Below are 18,257 nucleotides of genomic sequence, written 5' to 3'. Positions count from 1 at the left end.
ATGGTTCATGTCTTCATATTTTCCATGAATACAGTAGTTACATTTGGAAACAATAGGTATGCCCACACTCTAAATTTTGTCATCGACAGTAAGAGCATTATTAGTACTTTTCCACATAACAATTGCCATATTTTTCGGGATACACGGATGCCACATCCAGTTAGCCCATCTAATCTTTGGAGCTTTTACCTGAATAACCTCCCAAGCACTCTTAGAAGAGAAATTCCCATCCTCCTTTTCCATCCAAATTAGACGGTCTTCCCCATCCCTTAGACTACAAAAATTATCAACAATTTCCTGCGCCTTTTGAGTACCCACTAACTGACAAAGGAGATCCATATCCCAGCCACTTGTCTTGTAACATTCTTGTACTTTAATTTTTGGTGCCACTATAGGAACTGAAGCCGCCAGAGGCTCATCACCTATCCATTTATCCAACCAAAAGGAGATATCCCCTCTCCTCGGTTTCCATTTGGAATGCTCAATAACATCCGGAATACTCCTGATCACCACCTTCTAGAATCTAGAACCTTTGTTTGGGTTAACCACAGAGATATGATTTTGCTTTATGTATTTGGCCTTGAAAAATTTGGACCAAAGAGAATTTTCAGTTAATAACATCCAAGCAAATTTCATATGAAGAGCTTTTTGTACCTCATCTAAATTTCGAATGCCAATTCCGCCCTTTTTTGCAGGTACACACATCAAACTCCAAGACTTCCAATGTTTCTTCGGTCTACCATCTTTATATCCCCAAAAAAAATTGCTAAAACATCTGGATATAAAGGATAGGACAGATTTAGGGACCTGCAAAATAAAAAGAAGATGAATGGGAAGACTACCAAGCACATGTTTTAATAGCAACAGGCGAGCTCCATTAGATAAAAGACGAGATTGCCATCCCCCAATTTTATCCCTGATCTTACAAAGAAACTCATCAAAATGAACCGCCTTTAGTCTGCCAGACACAATGGGAACCCCCAAGTATTTGAAAGGTAGCAACCCTTCCGAAAATCCAAATATACTCAAAATGTTTCTTCGCCTAGAACGAGGAACAATCTTCGAGAAAATAATGGATGACTTCTCTTTGTTAACTCTCTGCCCAGACCAATTTTCATAGATAGTAAGAACCTCAGAAATGGCCCGGATCGACTTTTTATCCCCATTTGCAAAAATCACAATATCATTAGCATATAATAAATGTGAAATAATAGGTGCCCCTCTTGGATGCTGAAAAGGGATGATCCTCCTTTCCTGAAAACTCTTTTTCAATAATCTAGAGAATATTTCTTCCCCCAGGATAAAAAGATAAGGTGACAAAGGATCACCCTGTCTCAGTCCTCTCCCTCCCTGAAAGAAACCTTTTAGAATACCGTTCATAACAACTGAAAGCCAAGGCAAAGAAATGCATTGGTGCACCAAACTACAAACTCCCTCCGAGAAACCAAAACTAGCCAAGGAATGGATCAAGAAATCCCAATTCATACTATCATAGGCTTTAGCCATGTCTATCTTCAAAACCACATTACCACCACGAACAGGTTTGTTAATGTTCTGGATCATCTCCTGTATCAAGCTCACATTTTCAAAAATGATTCTCCCAGGAATAAATGCTCCCTGTTCCTCTGATATCAATCGAGGTAGTAAATGAGATAGCCGGGTCACAAGAATTTTTGTGCATGTCTTATAAAAAACTGAACATAGACTAATAGGGCGAAATTTATCAAAGCCTTTTGGGTTATCAAACTTGGAAATGAAAACCAAAAATGAGGCTGTGAATTCCCTTGGAATTTTGCCTCCTCCAAAAAAATCATGTACTCCATCCACCACATCCATGGCAACAATATCCCAGCAGGCTTTATAAAACCCTGATCCGAACCCATCAGGGCCCGGACTACTATCAGTAAGAATGGAAAAAATAGCTTGTTTTACCTCTTGGATTGAAGGAAGTTCTAGCAAATTGACATTGTCATCCTCTTGAGTGACTAGATCAATAAGTGAAGATAAATCCGGAAGCTGGAACTAATGATTAGTGGCCAAAAAATTCTGAAAAAAGTCAACAGCACCTGTATGAACCTCCTCCAGAGTTTTCAACCATTCATTTTGGCTAATTTTCATCTGCCCCACCAATTTATGATTATTCGAAGCCATGGCCTTAAAGAATTTTGAGCTTGCTTCTCCCGAATTAAGCCACTCTTGCTTTTCTTGTTGAGCCAAACGAATCTCTTCTCTAGTGTTCCACGCATCTAGTTCAAGTTTGGTAGTTAAAGATCCTGTTCTACATCTTCAGAATCACCCAATTGCAGTTGTTCCTCCAATTCCTGCACTCGTCTCTCCAATTGTTTAATATGGAACCCAGTCCATCCGAAAACAGTATAGTTACATCCACGAAGAGCCCCTTTCAACTTTTTTAGTTTTCTCGCCAACTTAACCATCCCACCACCCTCCTATACCTCCTTCCATTCATTAGTAACAAAATCAGAAAAATTTTCATGGGTTGTCCACATTTGCTGAAACTTGAAAGGAACATGTCCATACCTCCTATTTTCTGGACTTAAATCAACCTGCAAAAGAGCATGATCAGAAGACAACTTAGCCAAATAAATACCTCCTGCCGAAGGGAATTCCAAAACATGAGCAGAGTTAACAAGAGCTATATCCAGTCGTGCCCAACACCTCGACCTCCCTTCATGACCATTACACCAAGTCATATGATTTCATTGGAAACCCAAATCAGATAATCCAGCCCTGTCAACGAAAGAATTAAATTCCTCCATTGCAATAGGAGGACGAGGATGTCCCCCAATCCGCTCCTGGTCTGATCTGATGATATTAAAATCACCAATAACCATCCATGGAACATTCGAAGTATGTAAGTTACATAAATGATCCCATAATTGCCGACGTTCCCCATAGTAACATTTTGCATACACAAAAGAAATCCACAAGCATTTCCCATTCATCTCTATTGCTGTAGTAATGCTTTGAAAAGACAAACTCAGCACAGAAACTTTCACATTTTTTGACCATAACACCCAAAGTTTACCCCCTACCTCTTGATTCGAGACACTACCTTCAAAAGAAACATCACTCTGCAAACGACCAAGATGTTGTCCATCAACAAATGGCTCAGCAACTGCAAATACACAAGGTTTCCTGGATCTCACCATCTTCAACAACCTTTTTCTAGAGGTCCCAAGACCTCGTACATTCCAGTATAAAATTTTCTGCATCATCAATGAAACCGTGAAGGCCTGCTTCGAGCCCTTTTAGACATCTTGACTTTAGTTTCCTTTCCCTCATCAACAGTTTTTGTTAATTCTTCAGGATCTGAAATAACTTCTTTGACCGATTGAAAATGAGTATTAGGTTGTACACCCTCTGAATCAGAATGGGAGGACACTCGTTGTTGATCATCAGCGTGAACCTCTACTTGAACATCATCAATGTCCATCAGAGGTGGCATTTCTGGGTCAGTTTCAGCATCCATCTGTAAGCCAAGACCCTTTACCTGAGCTGTCTCACATGCTGCCTCATTTACTACGTCATTCTCTACCTGACCATCTACCACAATCATTGACCCTGATGGAACACCACTTGACAACACCATCCCTTCCTCCACCTCCTCAATAATGATGTGTATCAAGTACTAGTTGACCCACATCATCTTCCTGCACAGAAACAACCTCCATAGCCTTACTATTATTCACTTCATTTATTCCTTTCAAAGTCTCAAAAGGAACTAAGTTTGGACTCACTTCTCCTCTTCCACTTCCTCAATAAGAATTTCTGCATTATCCACCATTTCTGGCTGATTATCTTCAATAAAAATTTCTGCATTATCCACCATTTCTGGTTGATTATCTTCAGGCCGAACACTCTCCACTGGGGTGTTATTTTGAACCACATTCTCTAAACCAGGCACAACAGTCCCTATTTGTTCTTTTTCAGATACTAATTCACCTGAAACTTTCTCCTCCCACTTTTTGCCATTCCTATGAAATTTCCAAGTACCTTTATCCCCACCAACTTTACAAGTCTTCTCATTATGCCCTTGGACTTTACACTTAATGCAGAAAGCTGGAAGAGTTTCAAAAATAATTTCCTGTAACCAGCTAGTAGAAGATCCAGGGGATCCAATCCAGAAAGACCGTATTGGAGACTTTGCAGTATCCATCTCCACGCAAACACGAGCACCGTCCGTTCTTGTGGCACACCGAGTAGAATTATCACGACAAATAAATCTCCCAATTGGTGCAATAAAAATTTTTAGAAATGATGAATGAAAGAAATTAGGTGGAAGACCTAGAAGATTGATCCAAACAGGGACCAGAGACGGCTCCTCATCTTCAGAAAATTTTGGCGACCATCGAAAAGCCCTATAATGGACTCCATCAATATCTGTTACTTTACGGGTCAAAGCTTTGTTTAAATCACCCTCTGATTGAAATCTGATAAAAACATTTCGTGGTTTGCTCATAGAAGACACGACCGGAAGACCAGATAAACCCCATCTAGAACGAATGAAAGATCGAATAGCATCAAGAGAAGGACGGCGCCAAAGAAACTTCATAACTAAGGAGAAACGAAACGGTTCTGCTGATCGCTTAATTTCCTCTTTGGAGAACACAAAACAGAGCTCACCATCTATGAGTTTCAGGGGGGCCACAAAGACAAGGTCCGCAAGTGTCCGAGGATGGCCCGGCAGTGCCTCAGTCCCTACGGCGGCCATAGCAGCCGCACGCAAAGAAAACCTAAGGAAATCGCCAACAATCGCCCTAAAATATCAGAGCCTCCTGTTCACGAGAGCTTAATTACCCGAATGCCCCAAGGGAGAGGAAACCTTGATCCTTCTTATTCCTCAAAACTTATTCTTTGTCTTCCCCATAATAAAATTATTTTTATTGTAATCGAGCGCAGAGCCTGTTGAAAAGCATACTTGGTAATGTTTGGGTGGTGATTTGAAGTCAAGACCTCACACACAATGACAATGAGCTCAACAATTGGGCTAGAGCTTAGTGTTCCTTTTGTCATGTCTTGCACAATTGTTAATATGAGTATTTTTTCCTTTTTATTAAGATAAAAAATTCTAATAATATTCTGACATTTACATGTTTTTATAAATAAAAGTGTAAACGTGTGAACAATTCCTGTTAAATGTATGGAACCACTTTTGCTGATATGTCTTTTACATTGATTTATATAATTCAATGGAAGCCTTATTTTGACATATTGTTAGTTATTTTAGAGGTCGTTGAGAGTGCCGTAAGTTTAAGAATAAGTTACTTTAGATAACAGAGGGACTAGAATGCAACTCGACCTTAAAAGAATTTCATGAGATAAAACGCACAACAACAGAGAGAGAGAGAGAGAGAGAGAGAGAGAGAGAGAGAGAGAGAGAGAGAGAGAGAGAGTTCTTGGAAGCTCTTATTAAAAATTTTCTTAAACCTTATTCTATTAAAATCATAAATGAAAACATCTATACAAGATCTAGGTATATGCCACTTCTCCCTGAGCCAAGTCTCATCTTGCAGCTTCAAACCTCAGTTTAACCAGTTCTTCAGACAACCATATTCATTGAAAAAAAAGTAAGTCAAATACGCAATAAGAACTACTTCATACAATAAACATATAAAAATATTGGTTTTCAACAATGCAAGAACTTGAATTCACATGAGTCACTTTAATCGGTATGCATACATCCCCTATCACGTCCATTGAGTGGAGTCCACATGAAGCCTCTACTTTGGCTATTTCATCATCAGACAATCAGCTAACGTAAGTAATAGGCATGATAGATTGAATTTGCGCATAAACTAAGAAGTGGTCAACCAAATATATGTGTTTGTAGTTTTATTATTCTTCTTTGAATAGAAGTTCATAATCTTATGTTAAATTTTTCTGGGTTTCATTTATTTATTTTTTATCGTTTGGCTTCATTGCATAGAATATGGGACCTTTCCTTAGGAAATGATGAAGAAGAGGAGGCAGAGTTGAGAGCTAAAACAAAAGAGCAAGTAAATGCCCCTGAAGATCTACCTACACAACTTAGATCTATTTGTTCATCATGTAACCCACTCCCCTCCTCTTTTATCTGAACTTACCCCTTAGTGAGAGGATGGATTAATTAGAAATTTCTCTATTGATTCAGTCTGTTAACTCAGCAATGCTTTGACTTTAAACAGGGTCAGAAAGACTTGAAAGAAATACATTGGCATTCGCCGATTCCAAGAATGATCGCATCTACTAGTACAGTAGATGGTTTTAACATCATGATGCCTTACAACAGACAAACTACCCTTCCCTCGAATGGTGCTTGAAACTCGCATATGATCTGTTGCTATTATTCCTGCACCAAATAGCTATATTTTGTTTTTTAGCATCAATGGGATGGCATGCAGCAACTGTATGTTTGCATGTGGCGTTGACCTGATGCATACATCTTGATTCCATTCAGAATCAGTGTCCTCTTTTTTCTTTTTTTCTTTTTTCTTTTGAAAATGTTACATTGTTACCAATCCCTTGACCCCTCCCAAGTACCTTGTTAAAATTTGTAGTTAAAGAAGTGACTGTAGTGAATTTATATTTTTTTTTCTTAATGGTTAAGAATGTTTCAAAAATGATTAAAGAAAAATAAAGAAACTCATTTGTACTAGTGTGCACATTTTGTAGTCATCCTAGCATTATCAGGTCGGAAATCATAACGGTAAAGCTATATTTCGAAATTATTGGTTTGGATCAGGTTATTACATGATGCCTGACTCACCCTCCAAAATTTACTTGATTTGGTTAAAATGAAGTGGTTTAGCTCTTATTTCTAAATTTTAAAATAAAAATTATATTCAAACAATTTTTAAAATTTTTATTCAATTTATTCATTTTTTTTCCCAAAACTTAATAAAATATCTTAATTCAAATTATTTCACTACTATTCACAAACAATTTCACTATTATTTACATATGTTTTGAGATATTCTTGGTATCCAAATGTGTTCTATGTGTTCCTCCCATAAAATCTGTGGTTTCATTACGAAAAAATGTTGAAACCATAGGTGGACCACTACGTTGAGATTTACATGTCAATGTTCGAGATCCATAAATTAGACTTGTGATTGGTATGGATTTTTGTACTTCCCAATTCATTTTAATGCATAAATATGTATAAAAAATGAATATGTAAACACTATATTAAGAAGCACAGTTTATTTGATAATTAATCATAAAAGCAATAACATAACCGTTCATTAATTCACAATTAACTCCAACTCTATACTTTATTATATAACTCGTCAATGAAACATTAATTTCATAAACTTTATCAATGAACATTCATTTTATAAACAATAAATACTTTCATTCATTTATTTTTCTTTTATACTTTACTTTATACAAAAGCCATGACCCCTCATACTGCCCAGTATTCTCCAAGGATGATAACTCATTATTTAACCTGGTTCTTGATCGTGGTACTCTCTCCCCATTTAAGAAGCTCTTCCCTAGACAGGAGGATATGTTCTTGGTCTGAGGTTTGCTCATCACGCCCGAGGCTAATGATTGTTCGTCATAAACTTTATAAATGAACATTCACCAAGCTAGAAGGGTAAGTCCTTGAGGTTCGTTCATCACTTCAAGGTTGTTGATTGTTTGTCATCAATCCAAGATAAGCCATCCCATTTTTACCCACTCTAGAATAAAACAATAAAGTCTCAAAGCAATTCAATTCTAGAAACATAACCTACAAGTTTAATTTACATATTTCTATTTACACTTGTGTGCTTAGCATTTAAAATTCTTGATTTTTGTGCTATTGATTTTTTTGTAGTCATTGTAAGGATTCCAATCTCACCCTTAACATTCTTTTTAATTACATTCTCGCCTCGAGTTAAATTTATCTACACAGTAAAATCAAGCGTGTGCAAAGATTATTCGAACCCCAGACTTGACTTTGATGTTTCTCTATTTCTTTAGCTTCTATAACCAAGTTTTATTCCCTAACCTAGTAGAATTACTACTCTTCCAATTTAATTCAATAAAATTCTCATTGGATTCATGTCACAGTTGTTTTTACCCGTTTCCCAAGTTCATCTACTTCTCAACATAATTCTAAGGATGGGAGACCTTATTATGTATAATTTATATACAATTGTTGTTTGGGTTATAATAGATACTAGATAGGCCCATGGTTGAGACTGGCGGATAGGCAAGGATTGTCTGTGTCTCGGACAATCCTACCGATTCTATGTGCCACAGACATGTTCAATATAAATCTCAGCCCTTACCGTTAATAATTCCTATTCTCAGGCTGTAGTCTTTATTCATTTCTCTACATTCAGCTCACTTCGAATAGAGGAAAGAGCAAAACATTTTGTAGTAAAGGGTTGAAATGAGAAATGATGCATATAGTCTTAGAGTGTGCAAGTTCTATATATTCTATTTGAAAAAAGTGAGTAAATTTAAAAGGCCATATAAAAATTTTTTTTAATAGTAAATCCCATATACTTTTTAAAAAAAATACATAATACTTACACATTCTAAAATTATATTTAACGTTACTCTAAAAATATTTTATCCATCATTTTTCTAGAAAAGAGAAAGGCGGGTGTGCTTAACCTTCGAGCACACACAATGACCATGTTTATCTTCAACTGGGTTAGTTTGGATAGTGGAATATTATCAGCATACTCTACTATTATTTATTATTTTATCATTATTTTTTACATATTTATTATTATTATGTATTATTATTTACTACTATTCAATCTTTAATCATTACTTTTTTATTATTTTTTCTTTACTATTAACATAATATATGAGATCAACTCAGTAACCAAATGCTACTTTAACTTCATATTCTCGACTAGATCATTCCTGGGTGCCTACTCTTTAGTCAGTTGTCTTTGTTGGTCACTTATTATTATTATTATTATTGTTATTATTATCATTATTATTGTCTTTATTAAATCCTAGATATTCTAATTAAATCTCATCACTTTTCTCTTTGTCTAGTTTGATTTCTTAAAGACTTTAATTTAAAAGTGTTTTGAAATTTTATGTCCTATGCAATTTTTATTATGATTTGAAATAGGCTGACCCAATTTTCTTTATGTTCTCTCTATCGTCACGGTATTAGAGCATTGGCAATGGGCCATTGCCAAGTCTAAAATTTAGATAGAATGTTGTGTTTTGGCCATAATATAGACTTCTAGCTAAATTAGTCCACATTAGACTAACTATTCCTAACTCTAAAAAATAATATAACATTATTTATTTTAATAATATTTGATAATTTTTTTCTTTTAATATTTTACAAAGACACTACATGTAGGAAGTTGGTATTCATTTAAAACTTCATTTGAACTCTTTGGAGGGTCAATTTACTAGCATACAAGCTATAGGAAATTCACGGAACCTCACCCTCTAGCTTGGTGTTGATACAACACAACATTGAATTCCACTAAATTGAACCCAAAGAAGCTATATAGCATGAAAAGTTATCCAGAAATAAACAAACAAAATACATTGAATTTTATATATTCCATTGTGTAGAATCGAGAAAATATACTAGTTAAACTTTGGTTACACCTTCCAATTTAGACAATCACCAGGTATAAAACAGCAATATGCTCGAGTCATTGTGTATTTAGAATGGGCAGAGATAGACCTATCACTCATGAATCAGTCCATTTTCTTGATTCTTGTTTCCCCAACTCCTGCACTTTATTTTTATTTTTTAAAAGAAGGTTGGCTATTGAATACCAACATGATTAAGGCAAGACCAACATTTCTAGATTCCATCATTTTAGTACTTAATAACTCAGAGGATTTGAGCAAGCACCACAATCACATCTATTGCAGATGCCGATTGTAGATGCAGATGCAGGTTGCAGATTGCACGTGCAGATGCAAATGCAGATTGCAGGTGCAGATTGCCTATTGCAGATGCAGGTGTAGATACAAAATGCAGATGCAGATTGCCTATTGCAGATGCATATTCCATGCAAGGAAGAACATGTATACAATTTTAAACCCAAGAAACAAGAATGAACAGAAGTCCTATACAATTTTGACATTTTCTTTCTACTCTCTAGTAGATGTATACTTTACAACATGTAAATCAACAACCAGGAGTAAATTGCTATTAACACAATCCCCAAAGCCTCCTCAATTTCTCCAAAAAATGGCTCACGTACAGCCATGCACCTGCAACTCAAACAAAACTGTCCCAGGCATGCTATTAACAGACCATAGTTGCTAAGTAAAGATTGCAAGAACAATAAAAACTGAAAAAAATAATTAATTCAAAATGTCCTAGGCAACACCAAGATGAACAATAAATAATTAACCTAGTGCATTTTCACAAACACAAAATGAACAAACTCGTTCTGCACCAGCTGAAGACCACCAATAGCAGAAAATAAAACTGATGTTCAAAAATAGCCTTCACAATCCAGTAATTACCCCAAAATAGTTCATAAAGTACTCTTACAATTCATTTTCTAGTACAATATAATATGCTGAGAATTATACAAAAGTCCAAACATTTAGTTGCTACCCAACCACATGTTCTTCCATCCCACATGTGGCTGGGCTGCCACTGAAATTTCAAAAAAATCCAAAACATACATTAGAAGTTAAACACTGCCATAAGGTGTTGAAGGAGATGTAGATGTACCTCCTGAATGAGACCTCCATTCCTCAAAAATTTGCAGTTGAATGGCACCAAAATATTCTTGCTGCATGGCATTCAAGTTACTTAGATCTAGCAGCATCATCTTTGCCTTGAACTTCTTTTTCTTTAGTTCAAATGTTGCTGCTCTTTCACGGTCTGCCTTTAACACACCTTGCCTCTGCTCTTCCATGCTCGTCGCTCTATCTCCAGTCATCTGAGCTAAGGCAATCTTGATCTCACCATCTTTGTCTTCCATCGACTTCCGCTTCCTCTCCCTTTCTTTCTCAGCTTTTCAGCAAACAATAGAGAGAGACAGCAATATAGAAAACAATGCAAAAAAGCAATATGAATTGATTTAACCATCTATCATTAAGCAAAAGGCATAAGGGCTACTGAACCATCTATCAATTAAAGGATGCAGACAGGGATGATCATTTCAAACGTAAATCTCTCATAGGCTTGTACAAATAACATGATATGATACATGCATATACAAACAACTTTTGAGAGGGCAAAGGTTCTGGAAATTAGAGCCAACCAACCCCAACTAGACCAAATCAAAGTTCAAATAGTTAAATCAATGGTTTGCCTCTTCTAAATGATGAGATAAACAAGGCTTTCAAAAAATGAAGTATCGGCAAAATACATGTACCATGGGAAATTTTCACTTTCCTCTTTTTGTGAGAAAAATATGCACCATGGGAGATGGAGAATAATGCAAAGGATAAAAATATTGAGATTTCATAAATTGTTTAGTTTCTCAACTACTTTTTTGATAATTTTCTTGACCTGTAGAAGGCATGGAGGACAAGCACAACCCTCATTCCTCTTGAGTTATTGCATTATTGCTTGGTTTCTCCCCACTCTTTTACTTTAAAAGATAAAAGGGGTAAATATTTAGAAAACGGTTAAAACTGCAGTAGCTCATGGAAGTTGCATTGTTACTGAAAAGACTAATGGTGATAAATATCCAGAAAATACTGTATTGGTATTATATGATAGTAGGTTTTTGCTTTTGCCGTCATTCTTGTTAACCCATGGTAACATACAATTACTTTAATTCCCTTGGTTACTAGCCAAGAGTACTTGGTACGGTTTATCTCATAATAGCTCAAACATTAAACAAGCACAGCTGCTTAGCTTGAAGTTCTGACGCGAAGTTGTAGGAAACATGCAGACACTTAAAAGCATTAGCAAAAACTATTACTTCAGCTTGGATTAGTTTCACCATTAGGGGTTGGAATGGCTCTCTCATTTCTTTACCATTAGTTTTACACGGAGAGTGATAGAAAATACTAAAATATAACCTTTACAAGTGATACTTCAAAAACTTGAGGGTTCAATGGATGAAGTATCCTCAGTTTGTGAGAAAAATATGCACCATGGGAAATGAAGAATAATGCAAAACCTTGAAATAGTGTGTCCCCATTCTGAGAATTTATAGAACAAATCAACTTCATTTATGCATGAAGTATGTAGTTTTATATTTCGAGTAGAGAGATCTCATGTAGTTTAATGCATATCAGTAGTTAGAAATATGTCATTTATTTAGTTAAAGTAATTGTGTTCAGTGCATTATAAAGTTACTTTTGTTCCTTCATATTTGTTCCTTGTAGAAAGAGTCAATACATAACTTTTCAGCGGCTATGGAAATTAACATTAGGGATACTTCTCACTAAATAAAAAGAACCACAACCAACTTAATGAAATAGAAATTTCAAACTGAAAATCTCTGCCAATCTCTTCCTTGATTGCCTTCTTATAGAAAAAAAAAACAAAAAAAAAAATAGAGAGGAAAGTTTGATGTATAAAAGTAAATCAATCAACTACAACAAGCTGAGTTTTTCCACCAATCAAAACTTAAAAAGCAAGCTCCAAACATAAAAAATGTCCAAAACAATCAGAAAATCGGGATTCATCCAAAAATGAGAGTGAACAAAATGATTGTATATACCTTTTACTGGAAAACGCTTACAGTAACAGTTGAGAGGCGGAATGGAACCCAATAAAGGGAGCATCGATTTTCCAGCAATAATCAAGAAAGAGATCAGTGTTTGAGAAAAACAATTGCAAAACAAAAACCCATTTTAAGAATCGATGAACTAGAAAATAAGAATCGGAGATGCGGGAGAGAAGAGAGAGGAAGAGAGACTTACGTTTGAGAGAAGGAAGATGACCGATGGAGAGCGAGACAGAGGCCTTGCGGGTTGGAGAATCCAGAAGATGGAGAGGCCTTGTGGGTTGGAGAAGAAAGAAGACGGAGAGAAGTGGGTCGAAGAAAAGAAAATGTTTTCCAGAGAAAGAAAGAAAAGAAACTAGAAATGGAGAGTTTCGGGAGGAAAGAGAATAAACGAGCGAAATATTGAGCGGGAGGAAGGAGAGAAAATAATATAATTTACTCTTTGGCAGCAGAACAGTCTCTCGCCAGACTTGGAAAAGGCTTAAGACTTACTGTAGTAGAAATGTCAAACCTGGGGCATATATCCAGTCCAATGCAGATGGCTTTTTCCACATTTCTTTACATTTTGGACTTAGCATTGGCAATGGCTAGGCAATGACGAGGCTTGCTATAATTTTATGGCCAGGTCAATTAACAAGTCTAATAGACCTATCTTAATTTTCAAAATGAGTCAAATAAATATTTTTGGGTTGTTAAAATAATTCATTGGGCCTAATATCAATTAAATATGGGTCCATTTGCTCAATAGAAATCATTAACTTATTATATAAATTTTGAGTCTTTAGCCTATTTAAACTTATATGATAAATATCAATTAGGCTTCTAAAAATATTGACCCATTAATTCCATCCAAAATCCTTGTCTAAACCTCAATGGGCCTTAAAAAACTTTTGGGCCTCTAGGCCTAATTAAAAATTCATAGCCAAACTCAATGCATTTTTGTTGATAGACTTATCTAAAATAGCTCATTAAATCAAATTTAGGCTCAATAAAATTATCCATATTTTGACCCTACGAATATTGGGGGAGGTCGCTTAATAACCAATTCGAGAAAGAACTTGTCATCTAAGTTTTGCTTAAATCTCTCCCAAGTTAGAGTTGCCAAGCATCCCATTTTTTTTTTTTATGGAAATATGCTTCATTGCATTCATTCAGTAAACAAAGTTACAACTGTGACTTATAAATCAGGAGAACCAGACTACAAAATCAACTAACGCAACTGCTCAGGAGCTTCCCCGCACACAAAGTGACGGACATTGTCTTAAACTTCTAAAACTCTCAAAAGAGAGAGTAAACGCTCTGTATGACCAGAGGCTGGATGGCCCCTCCAACCATCAGGGAGGCGAAATGCGAAGACAATTACTATGAACAAATAGTCCAATAGCATATACCTATACTAAAACTATATAAACAGATAACCCACAAAACAAAAACAACCCAACCACGAGCACGGCATGAGCTCCGAAGGCACACCCTCCACAGGCAATCGGCATCACGAGCACCCAGCTTAAGAACGGACCACAGCAACCTCCACAGTGAAGACCGGCCGTAGCATCGCCCGCCGCTCTCAGCTCTTTGCCTCAGATTGCGACCGCTCAACAGCTCATCACCTCACCGTGGACTTCACATGAAACGAACAGAACACCAAAACACACAAGAAACACGACAATAGAGGCCGTGAAAATACAAATTAAGAAAAAAACACCAAAGCATCAATGGAACGGAGGGACAGAAGACAAAAAAAAACAAAGGTTGTGGTGCAAGAGTAGCTGGAGGAGAGCCGACGGTCGGACTATGCTTTTCTGGAGTTTGAGGTCTCAGAAAAGTCAAGTTTTGAATCAGCCAGTGGCTCCCCAGTGGTGCGTGGTGGACTTGAAGATCAGCGGCTGGCCAACATCCTGGCGGGGCACGTGTTGGCGGACAGCAGTTAGAAAACAACCCAGTCGGCACTTCCCTTATTTGCTTGAAAACACACCTACAAACGAAAAAAAAAAAAAAACACAATTCGAGTTGGCCAAGCATCCCAATTCTATTATTAATAGCTGCCTCTTGGTATCCCACCTGATAGCCCCTTCCTCTTTAATCAAATTCCCTTGATAGACTCATCAAATTCGAGTTTGACTTGACTCATTAATTTAACGAGCTATTAACACCTAAAATTATGATCGATTATTTTAAGAGAGAATATGAATCATATCCTAATACTAAACATGTTACTTGAATCTTTATGAATATAATCATTGATACGTACGTGCAATGGTCAAGCCACATGTATGTGAGAGGGTGCAATTGCATCCCCTAGAGTTTTGGAAAATCATTTAAATGTATATGTGATTTATTTTGAAAGCTTTCTTATAATTTCACACTATAAAACCTTACGATAACTTTGTTAAAATAACTTTATGATAACTTTGTTAAAATTTAAACAATCAGAATCAGAAAAAAATATTTATGTGCTGATCAAGACTAATTCCCATAAAATAAGAGCCCAACCAATATTGGAGCCAAACATAACATATTCTTGGTTTATTTACAGTAAGGAACATGAAGATCATAACAAAAAGTGAAAAAGAGGGGATTGATCAAAGAAATAGAAAAATAATAAATAAAAAAACATAGCCGAAATGGAATGTTTGATTGAACCACTACAAAAGAAGTGGCCTTTTCCAGCGGTGCGTTTCGATGCAAAAAACCCATATATTCGATGCAAAAAACATTTCTTGTTGACCTTGGCTCCGATGCACGTTGGATGCCAACGTCGGGATGCAACTAATTTTTTTCATCGAAACAGTAAAATCGATGAAAAAAATATATTTGCATCACTGCATTTACCGTTGCAATAATAGATTTTGGCCGACGCAATAACATGTTCCAATTCCATGTTGAATGGTTGATTAAATTTTTTTGCAACGAAAAACATGCAATGCAAGAAGTTTTATAATGGTTGCAAAAAAGTTGTGCACTTGAGTTTCAGCCGTTGCAAATTATTTTTTCAACAGAAAATACAATCGATATATGCATATTTTTGCGGCAAAAACTTATTGATGCAAAAAACTTAAATGTCAAAATTAAACTGGTTGAGATTTCAATTTCGTGACAACACAAAAATTGAAGCAAATGTTCAATTGTATACGCGTGACGAACTTTGGTTTGATGCGAGTAGTTGTTGTCATCGATTGTTTTATTGTTGGATAAAAAAATTTCTATCACTCCATAATCTAATCGGAATAAAGCTTTATCAACAAGCGTTTGGATTTTAACGAGGAAAATAGTATGAAAAATCGATAGAAATAATAATCTTACTCTTGCCATAACCATAAAATTGGACATATTTGGGGTTGGTTCATGTATTTACGTACTCTCTAGAACCATAAAATTAATATATCTTAATTTTGATCAATTCAATAAAACTTGAATTGGTTATTTCCTCAATTTTCGTTGCCATTATTCTATATAATGATAAAATAGTTTTCAACCCAATTAATTATATGTCCTGAGCAAATACATAAAATTTGCTCTGTTCCCAAAATCCAGATATTACATAACATTTTCTCTCATAATTGTGCCTTACTTCCCAGAATATTATTTCATCGGCAATACAATAGCATGGATGAAAGACCTAGCCATAGTTAGTGGGAAAAAATACCAAACCAGCGAGCCACAATATCTGCCAACATCATATAAAAGTACCTAGTAATATTCATTGATGAACTATTAAAATCGATCTGTGTCAAATACTGTAACAGATACATTCCATCAATCCTATTACTTAAGTCTGATCATGATATTCATATTCGGAGTCTCAGACTCCCAAAGTGCACAATAAAGCATTGATATGCTAGCATAATTAACCTTTGGTTGAAAAGTATATAATAGCAGGGCTGCTTTGCTCAACTTGAAGTCATGGACTTCTTTACCTTTGCTCTTGATCATCCTCTTTGCAACAGGAAGTTCAGCAACCAACTTGATCATCCTCTTTACCCCATTTGTCTAGAACAATAGCCCACTTATGAGTCATTACTACAACCATTATCAGACAACCTTAAATTATATTTAAAGCAATGTACCATGAACTTGGCATGGACTATACTACATTTAAGTTCAGATGAATGGAACTGCAGATTTTACTATAATCAGCTAGAGAGATTGTTGAAGCTTAAATATGTAATGTAATTAGTTATTCAGCATACATGGTGCAATTTGTGACAGTATGAGGTATGAACAGAAAAACCAAACAATATCCATTGTACTGCAGCCAGGTTCTAATGAGAGAAGCCTACTACTACATTGTAATAAAAGACCAGATTAACCTTCAGAGAATGGCCATCATATTTAGCTCTTCTACAAAATCAGTTTGAAACATGGGGGTGCAATAGTGTGGACTGATTCATCCTCCCAATTACTACTACCTGGGTCAGATACCAAACAAGATACCAAATCCATCCACTCTAAAAAAGCTTAATTGTCCCATGAGGGGATGGATTATTAGCCTTGTGCATTCAAGGATGTAGGTGTTGTGTACTTAATGATTTCTACACACAGATGAGTTAATTGTCATAACATTAAAACTGTTGCACAAATATATAAGGGGATAGATTGTCCAATGAGGGGATGGATTATTAGCCTTGTGCATTCAAGGATGTAGGTTTTGTGCACTTAATGATTTTTATACATAGATGAGTTCAAGTTAAAACATTAAAACTGTTGTACACATATATAAGATTAGTAATACATTAGATATGTGAAGTCAATAAAAACACCAACTATCCAAGAGATAATGTGAAATCTAATCTTCTATCAAATATATATCTATATAAATATTTGATAGAAGTTAAAGCCAAAATAGCATCATATGTACCCAGATTTCTGTAGTAGTGACTGCCACGACATCATCAAATCACATCAAAACACCTACAACCAAATGGAAAAAAATTTCATGATTTTTGACTTTGTTTAATAAGTAAGATACAAAACCATAAAAGCCACAAACTGGGAGAGTTGCACATTACCAGACAAAAGTCAACAACAAGCAGTGGGGCATATTGCAAGTATTCCATTTTCATTTCTTCACATAAGCTGTGCATCCAATCATTTAGCCACTACAGTATTGTCACCATACCACACCTGGACGACTCCCCCTCCAAAACACTACCACAAAAAGAAAGCCCTCAAAAGTGGTTGTACACTGCATCATACATCTTGAAGTTATTTCAAAAACCAAAGGTGTCAGAATTTGCAAAAGAGTGGCCAGCATATCAATCTCAAAAAAGGCAAAATACTTTGTCCCCACGTCCTAGGCAGTAGGGAGAGACTCTCCCTGGGACTGCCTCTCAGCCATCATGGTTTTCATAAACTTGTCATACTCCTGTTGTCTTTCCAACAGGACTCGCACATTATCCTTTAATTCATCATGGAGACCCTTATAGTACTCAGCATCCTTTTTATGTCTCTCAATAGACTCAGCATATTGTTTATCGCGCTCTCGCTCACGTTTTTGGGTAGACTCCGGCATTATCATCTCTCCTAACCCTTTAGCATACCCCGACTTATGTCCCAAAACCTCTCTAAACACCCCATCTGCTGTCTCTCTTGTACGAACCTCAGGTTCTAAATCACTCAGCTTTTCAA

The 18,257-nt window shown here is 36.0% G+C and overlaps 1 protein-coding gene across 1 annotated transcript; it reads right to left on the bottom strand.

Annotated features, from left to right (window-relative positions):
* Nucleotides 1–10,421: 10,421 nt before the first annotated feature.
* On the bottom strand, nt 10,422–17,686 carry LOC122314038. Its single transcript, XM_043129452.1, has 6 exons — nt 17,639–17,686; nt 16,482–16,619; nt 16,281–16,366; nt 12,826–13,109; nt 12,624–12,629; nt 10,422–10,957 (listed from the first exon to the last, which is right to left on the bottom strand). The coding sequence occupies exons 1-6, from the start codon at nt 17,684–17,686 to the stop codon at nt 10,632–10,634; spliced, it is 888 nt and encodes a 295-aa protein (XP_042985386.1). The 3' UTR covers nt 10,422–10,631.
* Between the last annotated feature and the right edge of the window lie 571 nt (nt 17,687–18,257).

This window comes from Carya illinoinensis, chromosome 1 (genome assembly GCF_018687715.1).
Source record: "Carya illinoinensis cultivar Pawnee chromosome 1, C.illinoinensisPawnee_v1, whole genome shotgun sequence".
NCBI lineage: Eukaryota > Viridiplantae > Streptophyta > Magnoliopsida > Fagales > Juglandaceae > Carya > Carya illinoinensis.
This window is presented reverse-complemented; position numbering and strand designations above follow the sequence as displayed.